This window comes from Aulonocara sp. 'chitande type north' Nkhata Bay, linkage group LG19 (assembly GCF_057382095.1).
Source record: "Aulonocara sp. 'chitande type north' Nkhata Bay isolate Kocher_YH1m ecotype deep benthic linkage group LG19, A_spYH_male_GT1.1, whole genome shotgun sequence".
Classification (NCBI taxonomy): Eukaryota; Metazoa; Chordata; class Actinopteri; order Cichliformes; family Cichlidae; genus Aulonocara; species Aulonocara sp. 'chitande type north' Nkhata Bay.
Genome location: NC_141362.1, coordinates 14,283,777 through 14,310,079, shown reverse-complemented (window position 1 = coordinate 14,310,079; position 26,303 = coordinate 14,283,777). Strand labels below are relative to the sequence as shown.

Genomic DNA, 26,303 nt, shown 5'->3' with positions numbered 1-26,303 from the left:
TCTTAAGGATAAAGGACACTCTTTCGAGGATGCCAATGTTCACATTTTGGACAGAGAGGACAGATGGTTTGAAAGAGGAGTGAAAGAAGCCATCTATGTCCACTGTGAGGGACCATCTTTGAACAGAGGCGGGGGTTTACGACACCAACTCTCTGCCATCTATAATCCAGTTTTGAGATCCCTTCCCAGACGCCTTAACGCCCACTCACATCCTGGGCCATCTGACCTCAGGAATTCGCATGATAAGGTGGGGCCAGGTTTCACAATGAACACACCCGAAACTCTGGCGGATTGGGACCCACACCCAGTTTCACACCTTGGCTCAGGCGATTAGAGGATCATCAGGGGGTCCTTTTGTCCCTCTGTGGGGGGTCACTCCCACTAGGTTATATCTGGGACTCTCCACCATTTGACCTTAGAACTGAAGAAACTTCTCGGATTCAATTCAATTCAATTTTATTTATATAGCGCCAAATCACAACAAAAGTCGCCTCAAGGCGCTTCATAGATACAGAGAAAAACCCAACAATCATATGACCCCCTATGAGCAAGCACTTTGGCGACAGTGGGAAGGAAAAACTCCCTTTTAACAGGAAGAAACCTCCGGCAGAACCAGGCTCAGGGAGGGGCGGCCATCTGCTGCAACCGGTTGGGGTTAGAGAAGGAAGACAGGATAAAGACATGCTGTGGAAGAGAGACAGAGGTTAATAACAGATATGATTCAATGCAGAGAGGTCTATTAATACATAGTGAGTGAGAAAGGTGACTGGAAAGGAAAAACTCAATGCATCATGGGAATCCCCCGGCAGCCTACATCTATTGCAGCATAACAAAGGGAGGATTCAGGGTCACCTGGTCCAGCCCTAACTATATGCTTTAGAAAAAAGGAAAGTTTTAAGCCTAATCTTAAAAGTAGAGATAGTGTCTGTCTCCCGAATCCAAACTGGAAGCTGGTTCCACAGAAGAGGGGCCTGAAAACTGAAGGCTCTCCCTCCCATTCTACTTTTAAATACTCTAGGAACAACAAGTAGGCCTGCAGAGCGAGAGCGGAGCGCTCTAATAGGGTGATGAGAGATGAGAGGTGAAACGTCTTCAAGCAACTTAAAGAAGTCCAGACGCTTTTCTTTGCAAGCTCCTTTGACAATCTTGGAGAAACTGCCAGAAGAGTAGAAGAATGAGACCAATTTTCAAGAACAGGGTTGATGTGCAGAGCTGTAGTAACTAGAAAGAGATGAGGCTGATTAGCCATGAAGAGTTGTTGAAGCTAGGTTAAGTGACACTCGGTGACATGCGTTAGGGCTTCATGCTGAGAATGAACACTACAGCTGTGATGTTTGCTTGATGTTTGATGATGGAGAAGAATAGAGACGATCAGACAGAGTTGCACTGTGCCTTTGTAGATCTAGAGAAAAGCTCTCTGAACCCCTTTTGTTTGCAGTGGTGATGGACAGGTTAACAGATGAGACGAGACAGCGGTCTCTGTGGACTTTTACAGATGACACTCATGAAATCTGTAGTGAGAGTAGGAATAGAATACATGTGTGTGAATGAGAGGTAGGCAGGTGGAAAGGTGAACATGCAAAGTTGGATGAATTTAAATACCTGTATTCAACCAGCTGAAACTATAGACAGTGCACAGGAGAGGTCAAGAAGAGAGTGCAGGCTGGGTGGAGCAGTTGGAGACAAGTCTCTGGGATGATTTGTGACAGAAGCCTAGCAGTGAGTCTAACAGCAGAAGGAGAAGGCCGAGTTGAAGATGTTAGGATTTTCATTGGATGTGACCAGAATGGACTGGATTAGAAATGAGTACATCAGAGGGACAGGTCAGGCCGAGCAGTTTAGAGGCTGAGATGGTTTGGACATATGCAGAGGAGGGATAGAGGATATACTGGACAAAGGATGCCAAAGATGGGCCTGCCAGGTACACCACAGAAGATTCATGGCTGTAATGAAGGAGGACACGGTAGAGGGTTGGTGTGACACAGGAGGGATAGGGGTGAGATGGAGGCAGATGATCCACTGTGGCAACCTCTAAAGGGAGCAGGCAGAAGAGAACATTTGGAAGACGTCTAAATCAGTAAAACAATCAGTACTTTTCTGTGATATAAAAATCTAACACATCTCCCCACTGGTGAATTACAGGCAATTACAGGCGTGTCTTTTCTTTTGACTAAGGAAACCTTTGTTAATTCCAGTTTTGTTATGAATAACCATTACTTGAAATCTGTCAAAAATGTCATATTTGTAAGTTTTGGGTTTTTTTTAGTTTCTGTTTAAATATACAAAGACATTTACAAACAGTTATTTTAATAATAGAATTTCACCAACATGATTTGGTGTGTCGGGTTTGACGCGGTGAGCAGTTAAGAGTTTTCGTGGCACAGATAGTGCAAATAAAATTAGAGATTGGATTTGGGTCTGAGGGAATCATTATTCAGTCGTATGGCTACACCAGGCTTAACATGCCACAACATTTTTGAATTCTCTGGTTACAGCTCAGAAAAATGCCAGAGGCCTTACCTGCTTCAGATGAATTTGTCTGGCTTGCAAATGGGGCTTAACTGGTCCCCTGACAGTTCCATCCAGCCCATTCCTCCTCTCAGTTTGACAAACATGCACTGAGTTTCGTATCTTTCCCTTGATTTAGGGTATCAAATAGACCGAAATCCCTCATGGAGGCTGGTTGTCATCAAAGTCTGAAAAAGTTGGTCTTTTAGTTTGTGTCCAACGAGCTACATGATCGTTACACATCGCAGGGCTTGGTGAACAAATGACAGCTGGGACAAAAAGCTTTAAAGGTTTTTGAACTGTGATTTCTTCTGATAATAATAAATAAATGTTTCCTTAATTCTTGCTAGGAGCAACGCTTGAATTTATTTTCTGACATGAGCAGTTTCTCTCGTATTTCAGGCCTGCTTATATTAATCACAGTGGTGTCTGCCTATGCAGCTACCCTTGGAAACTATTGTGATGATTGTCAAACCAGCGAATCACTTGTCTAGTTGACAGATGTGTAAAACACTTCTTAATTATAATAACAGATCAGTTCATTTTTTTGGCAACTTACAAGTATATGGATGTAGAGCTCATTGTAATTTGCTGTCTAGGCCAGCTGCCAATAGTTTGACTGCAACTTAAAATTAATAATTAAAATACATTCAGTTTAAATGTTTCATCCTTAACATACATAACAAAATGTTACAGCATACAGCAGGAAAACTCAAACCTTACTGTTTCAGACAAAGTGATATCACACAAAAGGGGAAAAAAAGGCTCAACCAGAAATACTTTGGGTGTAGGACCTGACAATGAGTCACACGAATTCTTTGTAGTGCATTTGAGCTGGCGCTATATAATGCTGCATCTTGGACACCTCCCAATGTTCAGACAAACCTCCCAGTGAAAGACACTTTATTTTCAGTCTTTTTTTGTTTTCGTAGATTTTATTGGCCTGCATGTTAATTTAACACTGATGTTTAGGAGTTTAAAGCCATCGCCAGGCCACAGAAGCTCTGTGTTTTTGTGCTCGTTCTGTAGTGAAATACTTCAGGGGCAACTTTTGATTTTTCAAACACCTGCTGGTGTTTTGTCGTTCTCTTTGTGGTCGGCTCTGCTTCATCAGAGGGCAGATGTTTGGAGGTTATTTCTTTGATGCTGGCTAACTAATGCCAACTGTGAGCCGCACTTCATATTTAAAGTGGATTCACTGAATACTAAACCCAGATCCAGAGAAAGCTGCAGCTACCTCAGGTGAGGGCTGAGCGCATTTGGTATTTGGGCTGATTTAGCAGGGAAATAATGTGTTTGTGTTGCCCTGAATGCATTTCCATGTGCCTACCAAAAATATATATATATACACACTGCGTGTGTGGCAATGATGGAGAGAGGGAGCTCTTTGATATTAAAATTGTGCCGCTTTCATTATCTGACTGGATATAACCCAACCCAAACAAACTCTAGGCCCAACTGCTTTTTAATAAATCTTCTTACCGTACCCCTAAAATACTACTTCCATAATCAACACTGTGTGTTAAGTTACCTCAATATTTTCAGAGAAATGTATATTTCACCATGTGTTACAAAAAAAAGGGGGAAATTGGATAAAATCAGGGCAAAAGAAGAATCTGCAAACCTGAAAAAAGAAACTACCTGCTGTAGATGAATAGTATCTAAAAGTCATGTTTTTAAGAAATAGAAAAAAATAGAGATACAGCTGACCCTTCAGTTACTGTTAAATTATGTTGCTGTCATGAAGCCATTCCTATGAAAGGTATGCCAAACACAACAAGTGGACTGAAAAAACAGCCGTGAGGAATCCTGATTTGGAATTTTTGGTTCAAAATAGTCTTTCACAGTGAATTTCCAAAGGTTTCATTTCTCAGCTTAATACCAACACAGTGAAATCACGCCTGGGTAAAAAAACCCAGAGTGGAAAGTCATGGATTGTCTCCCCCAGAGTCCAGACCTCAACATTACTGAAGCAGTGTGGGATCATTTTGAAGCAGAATGGAACAAAAGGCAGCCAGCATGTAACCAAAGAGAAGCTTTGAATGTCCTTTGAGAAGCCTAGAGAACTGTTCCTGAAGACTACTTCAAGATATGAACAATAAAGGTTTCGGGCTGTATTCTTCAACACAGTGTAAGGTATTGACTTTGAAAGGTTAGAACTGTACAAACTTTTTTCTCTCATTCTGTATTTCCACGCATCTTTCTACACCTATTTCACATTTTCCAAGCAAAATACAAAGAAATGAGGGGCGGTTCATGACTTTTGCACTTTGCACTTTTTTGTCAAGCTTGTTCCAAAAGTGAGTCAGTCCCCATTGTTAAAATGCCCTTTGAATAGTCACGATCTTTAACAATAAAAAGCATTAAACAGCTTCACAAAAAGGAGTGTCCCCAAAATGACGATCAGTTGAAGTATTGACATAAATTAGCAGATTAAATATTAAATAAATGTAGCTAACTAGTTATTACAATGCAGCTTCAAAAGAATCCTAATTTGCACGAGGGTGCAATTTAATGTTTGCTTCAGACTTTTGTACCTGAGATCAAAACACAACACAGAAAAGCAGAGATGGGCTTTTAGCTTTTATGTGACACCGTTTATATGCACATATATTGTCTTTGTTTTTTGTTTTTTTTTGAAAAGAAAAAAAAAAAAGCCTTTTAATGTTGGCTCCTTTTTCACATGAACAAAAGTAAGTTAATCAATGAAGGTCAAATGAATAAAAAGCAATTAAGCCTAATATTTGTTTCTTGTGATAAATGTGCTGAAGCCTAAAAACTCATTGATAAACCTGAAGTCTCAGTTCAGTATTGTTAGCGTGTTTCTCTTTTCCCTCAGTCTTTTCAGAAGCTAATGTGCTCAGTCGGGTTTTATCCGTTGATGGCCAGTTCAAGAACCTTCAGTTTTTATTTCTATTAAAAGCTTTGTGTTTAGGATTGTTGTTATGTAGGGAGAACAAGGGCCAGCCAATGAGACAGAGTTATTAACAGCCAGGGTAAACTAGAAGTGAATAGAGCCTGTTGCTGTCATTATGTGCTATGAATCAACACTGGGAAACAAACTAATCCATGTACCCGAGCAGCCGTAAGGGGCCATGATGGGACGTGATTTGCTAAACATTTCATGTTTCACACGTCTGCTTCTAAAGCAGAAAAGTGAAGCCAACCCAGTTCTTCATCAGTGTTACACTGATGTCAGTGACTCGGTCCCCACTGACCCCCCATGTTAAAGCGCCCAAACTCATAAGACAGACAAACATGAATATTTTAACAGGATGAGCAAGTTATCAGTTTAGTTTTGTTTTTCCTATGAAGTAACTAAAGTTATGGTGTTATATGATTACCTGGCACTGAATCTACCAAGGAAGATCACTTTTTTAAAAATAAATAAAAATACTGAAATTAAGGTTCAACGTCCGATCCACAGGCCAGTCGGTGACACCCCATTGACTGAGAGTGACGTCCTTGACTGTCGTTTTGAAGTTCTTCTTCACAGCTCCAGGGATTTTTCTGTCATCAGCTGAAGTTGTTCGCTATGGGCAACCTGTCCTGTGTTTATTTCAAAGTCTAGCACTGGGTACCTTTTCCTTCAGATCTTCCCACACTGCTGTTCTTTATATATTGTTATGATTCTGTCTTTTTTGCTTTCAGACGAGCTGTGTTTCTGTCAGTCAGGTTTCTGGTCGTGTTGTATGCCTTTGGCTTTAGCTGCAAGAAACTCATCTGCTTGTTGTTTTTAACGAACTTTCACTATTTTGTGAAATAGTAAAATGCATGGAAATCAAAAGTTGATAGTTTCTCCTTTACTGTCATTTTTGTTTTGATTTTAAAATCAAAACAATAATAAACAGAGTATGAAATGCTTTTCACCTTTTGAGGGCACTTTAGTTTTGAAGTTAGATTTTTTTTTTCTGATCAACACCCTGGTGTTAGTCAACCACATTATGTGTTAAAAAAAAAGTAAAAAAAAAAAAAAATCAGCACTGCTCATTTCTGCCAATTTAATGCTTCAGCAGTGAGAAGTTATTTAAAAGTGATGAAGTTCAGTGTGATTTTCACTTAGTCTTATTAAGAAACTAATTGCTTCTAAAACAGAACGACTAGCCAGCACTCCGTTTTCCATAAATGTTATTGTTACTTTCAGCGCATTTATCACAAGGAACCTAAAGAATTAGTCTTCACATCAATGAGCCATTAAATTGCCTCTTAAGCAAAAATGTTTAAAGTGGAAAGCTCTTGTGGAGAGTGCTTTGTTAAGAAATCTGTGGTTGTAGCTGTTTCATGTCCATCAAGAGGTCTAAACATAAATACTCCACAGACAGCTTAAGAAGCCAGGAGTCACCCAGGACGCTCTTCCCCTGTTTTCTCAGTTATGTTAACTTTCATAATTTAGTTTAATTGGCTTCTAATTTTTTATCCAGTCAGCACGTGCGAGACCACATAGATCCCAAAAACATTTGACGCAGCACTTTGCCTTTCAATTTATTATGCCAGCATCTTATTTGTGTCCGCTCTCTCTAGTTTGTTTCACTGTAGGATCTTTACATTACAATATAAAGCACTTTGATGCAACTGTCCTTGTGATTTGATGCTATATAAATCAAATTCAGCTAAATTCAATTGCTGCATAGCTTTGTGTAATGTCCTATGTAGACTTTCTAATAGTTGTAAGTCAGATGGCTCAAATGTGGCATGCTAACAAAATGGGAACAGAGGACTTTGTAACTTTACAATATTACTTTTGAGAACAGGGCACCTTATTGGCACCAGTTCTCTGGTAAGTGTGGATTGAGCTGCACGCTGTTGGTCTGTGAGCAGATTTCCCACTAAAGGATGTCTGATATTTTAGTCAGAAACAGACTCCATGAGAAGCACGCTGGAGGTCATTCTGAATGACTTTGGCAGAGCTCGTCTTCACAGAAATGAGCCGATATGGGTCCTGCTGCTGGGTTGGTGCCCTACTATAGCTCTATCTAGCTTTTTCTGTGTAATGGGGCATTTCCTCCACATGCTTTAGACTGTGCTGGGAGACACAGCAGACACCCCTTACAACAGCATGTATGCATTTGCCATCCAGGAGGAGTGGGGCTACCTGTGCAACCTGAATGGGCAGGAGATACCATCTCATGCTACTAGTAGTGACAAGGACGCCAGCAAAGAGAGGAAAATCAGTCAGGAAGGATAAGCAGAGAGCAATGGTCTGTGGACACCACCTGCTAAACCCTTTCTGAAGGTTGTCTGGTTGTTGCCTCTCCAGTGCACACTGTCACTTTCTTTTGCAGCAAAGCCGGTGTAAAAGGAAGTGACAACAATAGCTCATACTTGCATTATACTCAACCGTATGTCGAATAATTGCACGGTGCCAAATTTTTGGGTTGCATAAAAATTCACCGTTTGTAATGAACAAATTGTCTGACACTAAATTTTCTGGCGAATAACAGATGCTTTGGGTGTAAATATTAACAAATGAATGTGTGAGGGATATAAGGATATTCCTCTGGGATTTATAGCGGCTGGAATTGTTTGGCCATTGGCGTCTTTGTGTTGGAGTATTTTAATTGTGTGAACTGTGGCAGGATTCAGTGTGATATCTGGCAGCAGCGCTGCGAGAAATTTCCATCTTTTGACACATAATTCATTTTAAAGTTTGAATTATTTAGCCAGTACCTATTCTCTTTCTTTTCTGTTCTCTGCTTTGATGTTCGAGCTGAAAATGAAAACGTGGCTTTTCCTTTTTTCCTGCATATTTGCGTAATTTTCTTTGTGTAAATGTCCGCTCCTTAAAAGTCAACAGCTGTCAGCTTCATCTTCAATCATGAATTCAGAAAGCTTCTAAAATGGGAGAATGTTGATTGAATATTAATGCGTTTGATGAGAATCAACTTTCTGATAAATAATAAAGAATCCAAAAAAGCATCTTATGAGATGACCTGCATCTATGGATTCTACTGTGGCCACTTGAAATGTTTACTTCTAGTGGGTTAGAAGCTGTGGATGAATTTAAATGGAGACCTTTTTTTATATATTTGGTCTCAGGAAAAAGACAGAATCAGCAAAACTAAACAAATTTAAAATCGTTATGTGGAACAACCATCAACAGCAACGTGAGCACAAAAAACGATAAATGGCTTCTTCCTTGAATCATACAACATTTATTAAATGTGAATTTCATTTCTGTAAATGTGGAACTTCAAATAAATCATGAAAAGCAGATAAAAGACCTGAACAGGGGAAATAACTTCAGTAATGGCACAGTGAAGATGATAGTCTCAGGCAACACAGAGAGGGAGAGAGGACCCAAAGAAATCTTGAGATGCTGCAAAAAGGTATGTGCAAAAAGGGTTTGATGGTGTTGATGAAAGTAAAATGCGAACAAAGTACAATAAAAACAGTCTTAGCCTATAATTTAAACCTTCACTAAAGCTTCTGCTTCACTAGAGAAATTGACAAAATATATAATAAAATCAGGAAAAAAAGGAAATGCTGAATTTTTATATTCTTTTTCACCATTCAAAGTTAGATTAATGGGGGTTTTTTTCCCACCGAGTCAGACATCGCCTCCTTTCCAGTAGTTAAATGGGGCACAACTGGAAAGTTAGGGCCTCCAGGTGTTAGTACAGTAGTTTTTACTTAACAGTACTGGGTGAAAATGGGCGGGTTTTTTTCCTTTTCTTTACATCTTTTATGATTCTGAATTTTGGCTTCGGGGCCCCATCGGCAGGGATTCTAACAGCACTGACTGAAGTCACACTGAACTGGACCTCCAGAACTTTTTGGAATATTTTTCATGGACTTGCCCGATAATACATACTAATAATACCTCTGATGACATTCTGTTTCTTAGTTTCTTACTTAGCATTAATTAGCAAATTTGTGTGCTTTGTAGCCACACAGTTTATGATTACAGCTTGCTTGCATCCTAAAAGTCACACTTGGCAACTACTGGCTTCAAAAACATAACATAGCACTGACCAAGCTTTAAAATATCGAATCCTCTTGCTAGGCCATTGCAAAAAGACTGACATCAGACTCATGTATTTGTAATATAACTTGCACACCTCGGTGACATGTGCTTGATCAGGATTTAGTAAGGCAAATAAATCAAAGAATGTCACTGAAGTTTAACACGTTAAACCAGCCGTATGCTTCTGCTCATTATTGAAAAGGAAAACAGTATTAATATTTAATTCAAATCCATCCCCTCATCTGTACTTTTTAAGATGGAAATTGAGCTGCGGCTCTGAAAACATTCCTCACGTCGCAGAAAAGGAACGCAGGATGGAACGAGGCCACTTGTTCGTTTTCGTTTTCACCACAGTATAAAGCCCCTTCTGTGAATCCGTTTGTGCCGCATTAAATTCACAACTGAATTATCCGAGGACTCGCAGATTTTTCCCCATTTGAACATTATTACCACAGTAATTCCCAGTTTCTTTAATTCCAGCCTCAGATTGAGGAAGGGGGAAAGAACATTTGATTCACCTACTGCAATAAGCACAATCACAAGCACAGATGTCGAGTTCCTTGCTTAAAGCCAAAATGCAGTCGCCTCTGCCTGTATCATTTAGTTTCTCATGGAACTTTAAAATCTTCCACACAGCCATGTCCATTATACTCGAGAATTAAGAAAGTATGGCACATGTCAGGTCAGACTTTTCATGAAACGGCCAGCGGTGCCTTTAATTCTTCTACATTCCCACCCTTTCACCTCTGAAGTGCGGCCAGCCAAAGATAAAGGCTAAAAACACTATGAAGCCTTAGGGCTTTGGTGCGTGGGACCCTTAAGTAGGGACATTTATAAATATTACAAAGCAGAGCACCTGTCAGAAGCCATTTAAATCACACAGTCATAATCTAAAATCCTTTCCGGGTCACCATGGGAACCAGGCATAATTAAATGGCATCTTATTTCACTTTTGAACAGCAAACCAAACGTGGGTATAATACCAGCAAGCAGCATCTTTGACTCGACAATCTGAAAGTCTTGGGAAGCATGTATAATCCTTTTATGTCCGGAGAGCTCATGTGGTCACTGAGAGTTTAGAGTCATAATTCCACAGGACTCAATTACATTCTCCAGTTAATTCGGCAGATGCTAATTCCTAAGTCCAAATCACTGTAGAAAACAGTCTTACATAGAGCAGCAGCATAACATTTTTATTCTGCACAAGGGAAGCTAAAATTACTAATGTCTCTAGCAGTTGTGCTGCTGTTTGCCAATATTCCCTTTTGGGAATGCGATGTGGTTTCTGTATCAAAGAACACCCTGGTAGCTAGGGCTGTAGTGTCGGGATCAGCTGGTCTGTAGGTTGATATGCTGCTATTTTTCCTTACAGAGAAAAAAGTAATACTATTACTAGTGCATCTCATCGAATTAGAATATTGTTCAAATTTCAGATAAATATATGTCCCAAGATCACAACTCAATACTTGTTTGTTGCTCCTTTACCATGGATTACTGCAGCATGCCATGGAGGTGATCGACTTGAGGCACTGCTGAGCTACAGCTCATCTGTCTTTTTGGGTCGGGGTTTCCTTGTTGATGATGGACAGCAAACCATTTGGTAGTAGTTTTGGTGCTGAGAGCAAGTCCTGCTGGAAAAGGAAATCAGCATCTCTTTAAGGATTGTTAGCAGATGGGAGCACGAGGTGGTCTAAAATCTGTTATCACTCTGCTGTGTTGGATTTGATAAAACACCAGGAGAGGACGTGGCACACTGGGTAAATTTTACCCTGGACTTCAAACACCTTGGATTCTGAGCCTCTCCCCTGTTTATCCGGTCCATCCGGCAAAATTTTCCCTGAAAAGGTGAAACTTTGGACCACTGAGTTCCTTTCCTCCTTAGCCCAGGTAAGACACCAATGAGGTCTGTGATTCAGGAGTGGTGAAGTTAGTAACAGTGTAGCACCTTTCCCGAAGGCATCTGTGTTATGATGGCTCCTGATTTACGGACACCTGTATCAGTTGTAAAACTCTTCCTTGTTCTTGAACTTTTCTCAACAATCCTCTTAAGGCTGCAGTCATCCTTTTGTTTTTTGTTTTTTTTTAAACCACACTTCTCTCTTCCATTAATATGCTTCGATACAGCGCTCTGAGCAAGCCAGCCTTTTCAGCAATGACCTTCTGTGGCTTACTCTCCTTGTGAAGGATGTCGATTGTCATCTGGACAACTGTCAAGTCAGCAAGCTTACCCAAGATTGTGGTTTCATGTATTGAACAAGAAGCACTCAGAGCACAAACCCTCAGCCAAGGCAGGTCAGTCTCTGGGCAGTATTTGCTTTTTAAGATTATAATGTTGTATTTTATATTCATTGTCCTTCTTTTGTTCTTTTTAAACACAGAAGTTTGTAGCGCAGTAAAAAGTGTAAGGTGACATTCAGTTCTTTCTCTTTTATTTTTTTGGACGCACTTTTGTGCTGTTGAGTGTAATCCATTATTTTTAGCACATCTTTAAATAGACTTTATGTCAAAGAAGCCAGTGGTGTACTTGTATTTTGTTAAAATGGGTGGCCAAGGAGTTGAGTGTAGCAGCTGCTTGAAAACAGTGAGATCTTAAGGGACATGGGCACAGTTTGATACACTGTGTCGCATTGTTGGTCCAAAGATAACGAGTTTGATGGCTCTGAGTGGATTTTTAAATAATAAGAGTGCAGATTTTGGCACTCAGTGTGATAATTTGTTTTTATTATTACAAACAGAAACAATCAGTTTTGTTTCATCATTTATTTAACAAAACAAGTTTTTATTATGCATATTTTTTCTTCAGAATAAAAAGGTCTCCTGAGGGTTGTAACAATCCCATTATGTAAGTATTGTGTAATCCATTTGCTTAGATACTGAATGTGAATGAGTGTTGAATGGGCAGGATCTAAACTACGTCTTTGATGGTTGTCAGAAGCAAAGGTAATTTCAGATTTCTTAAGACTTTGTTTCCTCGTATTTTCATAATGACTGATTTCCCTGCTTCTCTAGGTGAAAACGTCATGGGTTTAATTAAAATAAACCCTCTCACTGCGTTAACCATATGTTAGCAAAATGAAAAGGGAACCCCGAGTTCTCAGAATGACCAGTCCCACCCCTACAATTTGCCATGAAAATATAGCTAGCTCACACTTTAAGTGCCTTTGTAGTGAAGCTAAGTTTTCTCTGTGGACCAACATATTTTGCAGCGAGACAGGACTCTATACTTTTCACAAAGCCTTGAGGAGTTGAGGGAACTCTTCCCTTTAATTTATTTCAAGTCAAAAGGCTTTAACTTGGAACAGTGTAAAGAAATATACATTTTGGGTCAATAAGTTTTTGCCTTGCATTTCTACCTAGCTGAAATAACCTGAAATTTGACCCTAACAATGTTGATTCACAGCATAATGGACCGATGGCATTAACCACAGCAGCTTTGCAGGCTTATATGCTACTCTTTGTTCAGTGTCACCTCACACAAACCATACGCTCTGGGGTGTTACTTCTGAAACCGGTATTAGCTGGATAAACCACAAAGATGAGATTCATTTTTTTATCTATACAAGCATTTCGAAATGGGTTAGTTCAGTTTTACAACAGAATACTTTGAACAATATGAACAAAATTGGTGGTTTGGCAAATCTGTGAGCTCTCTGAGCTGCACATCATGTTGCACCCCTAAGCCTTTCAGAAGGCTGCATCTGGACCGGTCTTCAAAACACTGGATCAGACGCTTCCAAGTAGAAAAACCCAGTTCAATGCTCATGGCAGCCACCATGTGCTATCAGTCACAAAGAAGGGAATAAATGTATGGCATCAGGCCTTCAGCATGTATGCTGGGGGGGTGGGGGCATAAAATCAACTGCTCCAACCCAACAATGTTTGTATTTAACACTTTTTTGCACTTTCCATGTTCACATGTGCACGATTGGAGAGAGCGCTGAGTTAAAGCACTCTTGTGACCCCAAACACGCTGTCATTGTAACAGGGAGAATCACTGAACAAAATATTTAATTCATGCGTTTGACTTTGCTGCTACAGTTAGAAGATCAGAGCACACGGAGCTCATGCGAGGCTCTGTGGGCGCTGCACTATCCAAACAGGCCAGACTGTAATGTCTTCAGGCACTGTGCATCGCACAAAAAATAAAAAGCCAACAATCGAACCGTGGGAGATACAGACTGGCTCGGTTAGAGGCGGTTCACTGTGCTTTATAGAATATCGCGCTTAAAATCAACTTTAAAAGATATTGTATTACGATAAAATAATATCGCACTCTGTGCTGTTTTAAAACAGGCATGTGTTGTTAAAATTTGTTAAAAATAAAATCAATGCAACTATTTATAAATATGTTTCTGATAAAAAAAAAAAAAAAACCCTTACAGTTGTTAGAATTATAGCTTTGCAGCAGTAGCTCATCCCTGGAGGCCAGTGTAAATCTTGCATTTCTCAGGCCACCTTGAGTCAACCTTTCTACAAACATAAAGGTCAGAGACGTTATAGAGGTTTAAGTAGAGGGAGATAAGAGATAACAAAACTTATCTTATCTCTTATGGTTTAAACAGCACATTTATTGGCCCCATGTGTACCTAAAGTCTTGATCTAGTGTTACGTTTAAGACTTTTCTGCCTACACCACTTTGTGAAAGCGAGCTATGGAAACTATCAGAGTTTAGGATTATTTCTGTGGCACTCTGGACTTGCAAAACAAAATTCTTTGGAAGCTTGGTTACTGCTTTGCGTCTGTGGTTAGTCGGTTATTTGACATGACTGTGCTGCAAAGCTATTCAACGATGAAGGTAACAGTTTGATTGGCTGTTTACTGTTAAATTGAACCAGAGGACTGTTGAAAATACCATTTCAGAGGATGAGTCCTCAATGTCGATGTTATTTGTTGTGTACTGCTCATGTAGAACAAACCATTAGCTCCAAATTTAAGACCCGTTTTACAGGGTTTCTGTGCTGTGTTATCTGGAAATATTGTCTAATCTTGCGCATTAATCTCGAACAGATTCTATCTATATCCACGAAGACTGGCAGCAGCAAAAGAAATTAAAGAATGATTTAGCCTGCTGATTTCATCTTTACATACAAATATTTCTCATAAAAATAGAACTTTGTGCTGTGTAACCTTGTGTTATGTTCAGTTCTCAAACCTGGAGAAAGGCATCAGGCCAACTCTGGCTCAGAAACGGGCACTGCAATGTTGAGAAAAAGATAATAGTCAGCCAGAGGCAGTTTTCAACCAACTCATGCAGATGTTATCTTTGCATTTTAAAAGCTTAAAAAAAATCTACTTGTGAAAAGTATGTAATTACTGTCAAGAAATGTGAAGCTTGCGCTGTCTGCTTCTGTCTGAAATCAAGGATCCATTGTTTCAGAAGTAACTTGGACATAGAAATTGTAACTAAATAAGGAAGACGGCACTCACCAGGCAATTATTTGCATTGAAATAACGCATGCAGAGAACAGTGAATATTATATGCAGTAATCCAGAAGGGTCAATTACTGATCATTCATTCATGCATGTTAAAGATCCTGCTGTATGCAGCTGATAGTTGCCAAGTTTCAATAACATAATGGTCTAGTATATCATTATTATTATAAATAAGAATGTTAATGGCAGATGATTTGTGGGTGAAATGTGTCCTATTGAGTAGAGCCATACAAAGATTAAATTGTTAACTTGGCGGCGGGTGCTTAAGATGCAGGGCATTAATTTGATTGTCCAGGTTTCGTGTCCTCTATGCAGCCTGTGCTACATGATCGATGTGACCAGTACAGTAGGCTGACAAAGGGGTACACAAGCAAAGGGAAGACAGTCAGAAAGTTCTGTGAATGTTAATGTATTTTCTTGCATTCAACATCAAAAGGCATGGACACATTCGTACATTAACTGGCCGTGTTTTTCCAGCACAGAAGCAAACCCAAACTGCAGGACGGATGAAGAATAGACCTGATTTCATTCTCTCTTCTTTGCTTTAACAATATCCCGTTCCTCTGCTGTGCCAGACATTAGCTTCAAAGGGGAGCGATAATATGCAGGGGTGTTTGATGCTGCAGTCACACAGTCAGCTCTTTGCCAGCTAATGATTGGCTGAATCCGCTCTTGATGTAACATCAGTGTCAATTGTCAAATTGCAAGTGACATTCAGGACAGCCTGAAATTCAGGCTAAACAACTAGACTGACACACATCTCTAACAATGCAATCTGATGTCAAACCGCTGATTGATGCCCAACATTTCTGCATGTATTTGAATGGCATTATGAATACAGGTAACCTCTCTCTTTGGCCGTTTGGACAGGGCATTGAAACACTTTATATACTCAATGCTTCTGACCAAGCTGAGGCTGCATGGGCAGTTTCCCTCCCTATTAGTATGAAACCAAACATAAATATGGTAATGTAGCATTTTTTCAGTCTTTAATGATGCAATTGTGGGACACTGTCCTTTGGGAAGCCAATGAAAGTGATGAAGGGTTTCAATTTGCCTGTGAATCTCTGTTCTCCAGCCAATTAGGCGAGCCTCCTGTGGTTTCTGAGGAGCACTCAGCAGAATCCAACGTATACTAACCTTCAAACTGACTGGATCAGGGCATTACATAAACACTGCTGATGGGTATGAGTACAGGGTATAACAGACAAAGCTGCCCAGCGTGTGTCCTCTAACACATTTTTAATCTTTTGGTTATTTGGAGGTGATGAAACCCATCATGGCACCAATGGGGGTCTTTTAACTCAGGATTAGCAGTAAAGTTGTCATATTTCGGGCGATTGTGGCTCAAGTTGGGAGTTCGCCTTGTAATCGGAAGGTTGCCGGTTCGAGCCCCGGCTTGCACAGTCTCGGTCGTTGTGTCCTTCGGCAAGACACTTCACCCGTTGCCTACTGGTGGTGGTCAGAGGGCCCGCTGGCGCCAGTGTCCGGCAGCCTCGCCTCTGTCAGTGCGCCCCAGGGTGGCTGTGGCTACAATGTAGCTTTCCATCACCAGTGTGTGAATGGGTGGATGACTGGATATGTAAAGCACTTTGGGATCCTTAGGGACTAGTAAAGCGCTATATAAATACAGGCCATTTACCATTTACTATTTCACTTGTGCTGTATGCTATAAGCTGAAATATCACCAAGCATGTTAGAGTCATGGGTTATGCAGAACCTGTCTTGCTTTGGCCTGTCCACAAATACATGACTGTTTTGGTAAATATGGTGTTGAACAGGGTTTTTCAAAGGTTTTCTTTGGACATTGGCTGTTTGTTCCCTCATTTTCAGTCCACCTCTTGTACTTGACCATTTTTTGAGAAAAGTTTGTTTGTTTGTTTACTTGCCTGAGCTACTGAACCTCAAGCATAAAAAAGCAAAAACACAGTATTTTTCTCATTTCTTTACTTGACTATGCAAAAAAATGCCAACGATAACAGTTTGACAGGCACAAAATAGTAATTTTGCACCATCAGTGTTACTCCTAAAGCTCTATTAGCCGGAAACATGGCATATCTTGACATGATGTGAAGCGTTTCCTTAAAGAATGGCAGAAACTGGAAAAGTGGTCAGGCCTAAAAGAAACAAAACAAAAGAAACCCCAAAACATATGAACGACAGCAGATGAAGTTACGTCCCTAGGAAAAAATAAATAAATGGGAAAAGATAAAGCAAAGACCTGACACAGAATCTGTGAAATGCATCTGACCATTTACTTTTCACTGAAACTCATCAGAAATGCTTTAGTGTCGCTGTCAAGAAGGCTTTCTTAAGGAAAGGGAACAGGAAGAAAAAGGCGATGTATCCCAAATTACACAAGAAGTGGACTGAAAATCAGTGGCAACGGGAGTGATGCATCTAAATTTGAAATTTCATGATTCAAACATCAGCATGTCTGAGGTCAAGAGAACAATACAACTCATTGTCTAGAAGGGGTAAAAAAAACAACAAAAAAAAAAAAAACTTAAAGTTAAGTTTCCTTGCAGGTGATGAATATTGCAAACTGTGTTTCCCTGTAGGTGGTGCACTTGTCCTCTTTAAGTGCATTGTCTTTCATATTTTTTGTCTACCTGCTTCAAGAACTTTTCATCTGATCATAATTTCCACAATAATAACGGTAAAATTTTGGGGGACATTTTCTGTTGCCTGATATTAACCGATATCGGCCTGTTGACATAAACGATGTACAGCGGGGAGTGGACGACGTTTCTATATGGTCTCACGGCACTTTTATGTTGGCTGAATATTTAAAACATAAAGAGAGTTTGAAAGCAATAATTAAAAAACCCAGAACAGCTGCACTGTATCAGCTGTTCAAATTTTACATTTGGGTAATGACCCAGGATTTGGCATTTCTGAATATTTTTTATATTAAGCTATCAAAATAATCAAGTGTTACTTTAGGCACCTGATGTTGATGATAACTGATTTATACATTTTCTTTCTTAAAATCTTGTCAACTTGAGAAACATGTCACCGAGGATTTTCAAATTAACACTTTATGTGCAGCTACGACATTCAATACAGTCAAAGTGTTGGTGAATGTTACGAGTTATTTTCCTCAGTGTGGGGTTAAAAAAAAATGCTGCAGGTCACTGAAAAGTCTTTTTTAATGAGCATGAATTCTTAGAAAAATTTGTATTTTTGTTCTTAAAATATTTTTTGTTTACTTTCTGTTTGCAATTGCAGTGAAGTTTTACATGTTTATCTTCAGTTTGTGTATTTGCATGTTAACATTTGCTAATAAGCATCAAATAAAGCTAAGGCTTAATATCATTGAGTATATAGCCATAACCAATTAGTCATGAAAATCCACCCCGAACAGCCTTTATTGCAAATCCACTCATTGTTTAGATATGTTGTTCTAAAAGCCAACTAACCCAACCCGTTTCCCTTTTAAACAGTGGAAGTCTTTGAGAAGCAATAGGCAGTGACACATCACATAAGCAGCTTGACACCAGCCCATGTGCCTGGCTGTCGTCCAGCACGTGAAGTTCTTCTAGTCACTGATGTGTAGAGGGTGGGGTCAGTTCAGGGTGGATTCCATTTGTTTTGGTTACAATAGAAAACACCTGTCACCACCGCCCTAGCTCGGTAATTTCTTTAACAGCTTCCTGTTAGAAAGCATGCAGCCATTGAATAAACAACTTCGTGTTCAGTTTCATATAATGTTAGAAAAGTTCATCTTGATTTAGTGTAAGTAGCAAATACATTTCATGCTCGTCAGCAAACATGGCAGTTTGTCCTGATGGTGTTCCAAATTCTCACAAGCTCAGACATTTTTAACATATCTGCTTGTGAGAACAGCTTGCGTCAACACAACCTGTTCTCCTCGATCTCTGTGTTGTACATTGTGTGAGGGCAGTACACTGTGACATCTCTGTTAGGTGTGGTCACTTAAGTACACTTACCCTCACAGTGACACAGGGTGTGGTCAGATGTGAGCTAAACGTTGCCTCAGGCTGGAGCTGTTTGTGGTACGTATTTAGCACCTTTTCAGTGGTTAAGAAAGTGCATCTGCGTCCTTCACAGTCTTCGTTACCACCCTTCTTTTTCATCTCCTCGACACCCTTTATGATCAATTATGACAGACACAGCAGATCTTCACACTTGTGAGCGTTCCCTGTGTCCTGTGTTTTCTTTCCCTTCTACACACATGCTCCTACTTCTGTCAGACTTAAGGAGATTTTCTTTAAAAATATTTCATGTTGCTAATTCCCTCAGAAAAATCCTTTCCAATTAGTGAAGTGTAGTCACTGCTCACCGTGTCACAACAGAGTCTTACATTTGGTGACAGAAAGAACTTAGCAGCTGGCCTGCTACTGTGGGTTTCCTTTTTTCTTCATTTTTTCACCCCATTCCTTTCACAGCTGAATTCACGACACCACTAAAGACAGGGCGGTTGAGGTCTGTGAGCACAAAACACTTTCAGTAAAAGGACTGTACAGTCCCTTGCCACATTCTCTGCACACTGCACTGTATAATTAAAAACCACCATGCCCCTGCTGTCTGTGGACATAAAACGAAAATATAGCACAAATACAAAAATCAGAATACACTTCTTGCCATTCCAACTGAGTGGACCGCACAATCGAAAAATGAAGTCGTGAGGCAAGAGAAGCCTTTTGAGGCATAATGCTCCGCAGAGGCTGAAAAGCTTACACATCAGTGCTTTCAAAAGATTTGCGTGAAAAGAATTGGAAAACACATGCTTGTTTGTGTTCCAGCAGGAAAATGAATGTTAAAAATTTATACCTTTTAAAATAGATTTCCCGTGTCATGTGTCTTGACATTATCAGAACGCCGCACAGGATGCTGGGTGTGCCAACAGCTCAAGACCAAAATTAATAAATAAATACATTTCAAAAACAGATTTGCTCTTCTTATCAGATATTGCCAGCCTAACATGTCAGACTTTCACAAGAGCTCTACACATGGGAAATGCCTATGATGTATGACTGATGAAATATATAACCGTTTTATACTCACAATGAGTCCATCATACAATTAGAACATGCTGTTTGTATGAGGATCCAAATAACAGCAATGTTTCATTGGCGTACATCTGCTTGTTTTAACATTGTGAGTTTGAAAAAAGTCGATTAAATTACACTAAATGTATTTTTTCTCATACCCACATAATTCAAGGATCAAGAAAACCTTGCTTATAGTTCACTTTACTGCTGTAGACTCTTCACCTTACAGTATATACATTCAACGGCATAAATGTTTGTTAGGCATAACTGTTCAAATGCTTGTTACACAAATGAGCCAATCCATTGGCAGCAACTTGGTGTGTTTCTTTCAGAAACAGCTCATTTTCTGGGACTTTTCCCTACACAGCCATTCCTGTGTTTACAGAGAATGGTCCAAACAAACAAAAAGAGAAAAAAAGTCCCCCAAAAAGGAAATATCCAACAACCACTTGCTGCAACCCAGCCATGGTATGCAGAAGACCATCTAGGAATGAATAACACATCAAACTTTGAAGCAGATTGGCTGCAGCAGCAGAGGACCACACAAGGTGCCACTGCTGTTAGCTAAGAACAGGAAACCGAAGCTTCGATTCACACTGGCTCACCACAATTAGACAATAGAAGACTAGAAAAAGTAGTATAGTTAGTCAGTCATATAACTATAATCATATAGTTAGGGCTGGATCAGGTGTCCCTGAATCCTCCCTAATGTTGGGCATACACTGTGCAATTTTTGGATAATTTTTAGCCGATTTTTGAGTCGTGAGCCGTTTTGGTGATCGGCCCGAGTTTCGCCTTCATCGTGTATCGTGCATGGTGTAGTATACGTGGGGTAACGAGAAGCGATTAACACCTCACGACCAGCTCTCGATCATCAATCTTGGTCGTAAGAAAATCAAACCTGTTTGAAATCCTGTCGGCCGTCTTGAGGGTGTCACCGCAGCCTCTCACTCTGCGCACACGCAAACACAGAAATGAAAGTGAAGAGACGGAGCAGCACGGCAGTGCAGCATGTGATCTGGACACAAGTGATGGAGGCACAACTTTGGCAAGCTCATCTGAGCCTTTTCGATGTGGCCTCACAAAATTATCACGACCACAACAACCGTGAAAATAATTGGATGGACATTGCTACTCAATCACAGCTGCCTGATCAATGTTTTTCATTAGCAATTTTGCAAAGTTGATGGTGGTGGTGTGTGCGCGTCTGTGTGAGTGAAAGACAGAGGGAGAGCGAGCGACAGATTTTCTGTGTCCATAACATGAAGGTTACATGCACAGTGTGAGCACTCAGGTCACATCAGAGCATCGGGCCGTATAGTGTGAGACCCTGCATCATGACCTACAAACGTCTAACCCCTGCGAGTCAATCGTGCAGTTTGAGTTTTGCTGAATGGAAAAAACCCCAAATTGCACAGTGTTTGCCCATCTTTAGTTATGATGCAATAGTTGTAGCCTTTTTGGGGATTCCCATGATGCATTGTGTATTTCTGCTTTAGTCACCTTTCTCACTCACTATGTGTTAATAGACCTCTCTGCATTGAATCATGCTTGTTATAAATCTCTGGCTCTCTTACACAGCATGTCTTTATCCTAGCCGCCCTTCCCTGAGCCTGGTTCTGCTGGAGGTTTCTTCCTGTTAAAAGGGAGTTTTTCCTTCCCACTGTTGCCAAAGTGCTTGCTCATAGGGCGTCATATGATTGCTGGGTTTTTCTCTGTCTGTATTATAGGGGTCTACCATATAAAGTGCCATGAGGCGACTGTTGTTGCGATTTGGCGCTGTAGAAGAAAAATGTTGAATGTTCCGATGAGTCTCGATTTCTGTTGCGGCAGGGTCAGAATTTGGATGCGGCCCATATCACAGGCACCAGATCTCAATCCAGTTGCACACATTGAGGTGTGGTGGAGCAGATTTGCTTCATGGAACATAAAAGTAAAAATTGTACTGACGTGATTGCTGTTGTCAGCTGACATCGAGAAAATAAAATTAAACTGAATCCATACTCTGAACTTTTATCAAATACTCTAACATTCTTGTACACATTTCTTACAGTGGACATTTTGGCATGTGACACTTGGGTGTAGTGAATGTCAGTGAATGCAACATTAACCTTGAACATGATCATTCTGGCACAGCTAAATGGAACACAGCCATTGCTAATTGGATTAGTTACACCTGTGCTTTTCAAAGTATAACAAATCAAAACAGCTGCTGGAAAGTAAAGCATACTTTGTGTTGTCATAACAACAGTATAATGGAGGGTTTACACAGATGTATGGTGAATGCTAAGCAGGTTATTTATTTATCTATACTACAAATGTATTCAGGGTACTGCTGTGAATGCATGCAAGACTACCATTCCTCTCTGGGTTTGATGCAAGGCTGTGGATGCTAATGCAGAGCGGTACTAAGTACCTTTGTACAGCAATGTAATGCACAAAATGTGTCAGCCAGTTTGTTAATGGATGTCAATTCTCTCTCACCAGTCCAAAAGCTACATGTGCAGCAGCCAGGGGAATGTGCTGTGCTTCACCATAGATTTTGCATCAGGCTTCACCTGCTCTGAAAGCACTTCAAAGGTGACATTTTACCGAGTTTACAATTCTTGTTGGCATACTGCTTCAACTGTTCTTAGTTTTGAGATGACAGTTCAAAATCTCCTTACTGATGTTTGCTTAGGCTCTAATTGTAGCTATTTGAGGGGGAAAAAATGCTAAATTTAACATTTTGCACAAATTAATTTCTTCCATTAAGACCTTTATTTCTTCAAGAATAGTATGCTCTTATTAAAATGACAGTATGAGTTTAATTTAGCAGCTCTGCACTGGTTAAAATCCATCATAAAATAACTTTAAAGATGGTCCGCTGTGTTTCCTCAACTGCACATTAAAATGACATTTCCTGATCATGCAGCCTGTTGTGCTCATTATTGAAACCCCTCTGCTGTGTTTTTTATCCTTCCCTTGTAGACAATACTGTGGCGATACAAGTTCTCTCAACTTAAAGGCTCCTCTGACGACGGGAAAACCAGGGTAAAGCTCCTTTTTAAGAATCCCGAAAGCAAGCAGATAGAAATGAAGGTAATAAAACATTTCTTGCCCCAATTTAATAAAATTAAATGTACTTGTTTAATTCTAGTTGGATTCTTTTACACTAGTTGTGACTCGAAGTGCGGGATTTCTAATTAGTCTCTGCCTCTGTAGCACCGTGCATAAATCAAATAGTCAAGATGTGATTAAACTGCAGACTTTTAGCTTTATTTAAGTGGTTTAACTCAAATATTTTATTAACTGTTTAGGAGTTACGGCCATTTTTATACATGTGAAACTCTGAAAATGGGAGCCTAAGTAATTGGACAGACTTGTAAGGACTCAAGGATCCTTCTTCAATACTTGGATGAAAACTCTCTGAAGCCAGTGTCAGAAGTCTAGAACCCGTGAGCACAAACTGCTGTGTTTCCTGCAGCCACTTTTCGTCCGTCTAAAGGTTTTTTTTTTCAGAACCTTGCAGGTTCTTTTAGATGTTTTCTGACAAACTGTAATCTGGCCTTCTTGGTCTTGATTGTAGCCGGTGGTTTACACCTCTGTATTTACCTGAAAGTGTCTCTTGATTGCAGACTTTGACAAGAGTGAGAGCGCTCTTGTCATTCAGGTATTTCAGTGTTGCCAGTTGATTCCTTCGTTTTAACAGTGAACCAGATTGTTGATTTTTTTTTTAAATGCATTATTGCCTTACATTTGTTAGACCTCTTGAATTTAAGCTGAATGACTGAACTTTAATCACATCAATCCACTCTAGTGAATTACCAGAAAAAAAAGTCATTGTCTAAATATGACCTGGCTGCATATAAATCATGCTGGAAGAAGCTAGTTACCCTGACATACACTGTTATTCTCTTGTGCAACTCCTAGTATTGTGACAGATGTGGAGAGTGCAGATAGCATCAGCCACAACTGCCAAATTAATTAATAAACCACAATTACCTGTTAACTTTTTTAAATACTGTGATTTGGATTGTGAACATAACGGACTAATCAGTGCGTCTCTTGTCCTTGACGTGTGCTTTTCAGGAGCTGGAGTTTGCTAATCTGACAGCCGTCCTCCACTGTATACATTCTTTTATCGCTGCCAAAGTGGCCTCCATGGACCCTCTCTTTATGTGCAGTCAAAGCTTCCTTGGAAATTACACGAACAGTTAAGAAGACACGTCCTCATCGTGATGTGCACCTGAGGCAAATCAGCAGTATTTTATGCACAGAGCCCATTGATATGTATATCTTGTTCTTGCTATTTTTGTATGGACTTCTGAAAAAGACATCTTTGTAAAAGACTCTTGAGGTGGGTAATGTCAGATCTACTGAAGGAAAGATGAGGTTTCACTTTTAGACAACTAGAGATATCCAGTGGGAAAAGATATACAGTCCTTCCATTCTTCTGTTTGCCCCCCCCCCCCATTTGATAATTATTCAGAGTGAAACTTAACACCTATGATAAAAAAATAAAAAAAATGTAGCTGCCACTGTGTTTAACAGAAAACCTAAAAATGAATTAAAAATAAAAGAAATTTCAGCTGGGTAAATGAAGCGGATATCGTCACAGGGGGATACAGGATTAAAACAGGCCTTTGACAGGGATATTTCCAACAATGATGAGAAAGCGTATTCTTTTTTTCTTGTTTTTTTTTTTTTTTAAATCCCCCCAAACTTCCTGTGGTTTACCTAGTAATGTCATGTCTGAAAAGGTACCGCAAGCACCTTACAATAAAAAGCAAAAATAATAGCCTCCAAATAACCACCGAGTTGACTCGACAGCACTCTGATACGGGCCCAGACTAAAATTAAAGAAACTTCCCAAAGGCAGCGCTGGTGCCAGGCTTCAGTACTTCACTGGTTTGGAATAAATTGCAAGTTGTTTGTGTTACTGTTTCCATCTTTTGTATCAAATAAAAAGGCAAACGTCCAGAGTGTTGCATTTCTCTGGCAAACAACATTTTAAGCTTCACAGTATTGTTAGAGTCCTTTTTTTTTTTTAAATTCTTTTTCTGAATCTCATCCTGATATGGTGAAAATACTGTGCATCTTCAACTTTCTGTAATGGTTTTAGTGTTAAATAACATGTTTGCTGTAGTTTCAATAAATCGCTTACAGAGTTCAACTTTGTCATCCAAGGCATGTTAAAGCTCCCTGTGGGTCTACATGTGTCTACTTTCACACTTTAGAATCTGCTAGCCCAGCTGCTGATTTCTGTCTTAATACTGCATTTGTGCGCCAAAAATACTTTTTCTGTCTTTTCCAAAAACAAAAAGAAAACGCTGCACAGGTAGCTGCGTTTTATTGGAAGAGCCTGTTCCACTACTTGTTTTCAACTGAACTGGGCTGCAGCACAGTCTCATTAAACTGAGTAGTTTAATTCTGTGAGTTAGTAACTTGGGTCTTTTCACCAAGAGGTCACTGATCAGAGAATACCAACAAGTACAAGGTCAACAGACAGCTGTTTACAAACTGTTCCTTTAGCCTGTGTCTCCTGGTCCTTGAACTTTAACTCGGTACAGTTGTCTTTGCTACCCACAATAAACCAGGGAATAGTAACCCAGACGTTTTTGTTTTGTTGGTTTTTCTTTCTTTTCTTGTTTATGTGAAGTTATCTGGAGTTCTCCAGCCAGCATATTAATTCATTAACGGGTTAATTGAATGATTTTTGTCATCTATGGGGCAGAGTTAATTATTCCCATTGTCCTTTTTGCTGTTCTGCTTCCACTGCTCAAACTGTCACACCACATCTCCAACTCCATACACATTGGTCGAAAGGTCACAAGCAGTTTGAACCCAACAGGATATGTTACTTGTGTGCCATTGAAGAGAAAAGCTTGCACTGGCTTCTCACAGGTGAGTGATGACAGCACATGTACTTTTTTTTCCCCCCTTTCTTTGAAAAGAAAGAAAGAAAAAAAGAACAGGTGGGGCCTGTCCTGGAGGCAATGCTGCGAGAGACTAAACCTTTCTATGTAGGTGTTCTTAGTCTAAAGTGGTTGAATTGAAGGCAGTTGGGCTTCTTTTAGTCTCTTAGTGAAAAGTTTGGGCTTAAACAGCTTGAAAGATAAAAGCAGCCACCGTGTTTAAAAAAAAAAAAAAAAAAAAAAAAAAAAGAAGAGGTGAGATGATCTCCAGCTCACTGCTGAAGTCACTAAACACACAAACGGCATCACGGAGTTACATCAGCAACATGTCAAGCATGAATTTCTAGCACTGAGCTCAACTTTCAATGGGCCGTGACTCTCACAGTTGGCTCCACTTGCAGCATTGGAAACCGTGTGCTAACTGGAGTATTTGTGATGGAAAATTTTCTGGGAAATTTTGGAACTGCTGTCGTGACCTTTCTG

At 39.9% G+C, this 26,303-nt stretch overlaps 1 protein-coding gene across 1 annotated transcript in view; it reads left to right on the top strand.

Moving 5' to 3' along the window:
* Nucleotides 1–26,072, top strand: part of sntg2 (syntrophin, gamma 2) — a 109,068-nt gene extending 82,996 nt beyond the window's left edge. The window contains exons 15-17 of the mRNA XM_086274598.1: nucleotides 22,411–22,503; nucleotides 22,894–23,004; nucleotides 23,995–26,072. Of these exons, the coding sequence (XP_086130724.1) occupies nucleotides 22,411–22,503; nucleotides 22,894–23,004; nucleotides 23,995–24,123 (333 nt within the window). The 3' untranslated portion in view covers nucleotides 24,124–26,072. The remainder of the gene's footprint in view (nucleotides 1–22,410; nucleotides 22,504–22,893; nucleotides 23,005–23,994) is intronic.
* Nucleotides 26,073–26,303: the final 231 nt, after the last annotated feature.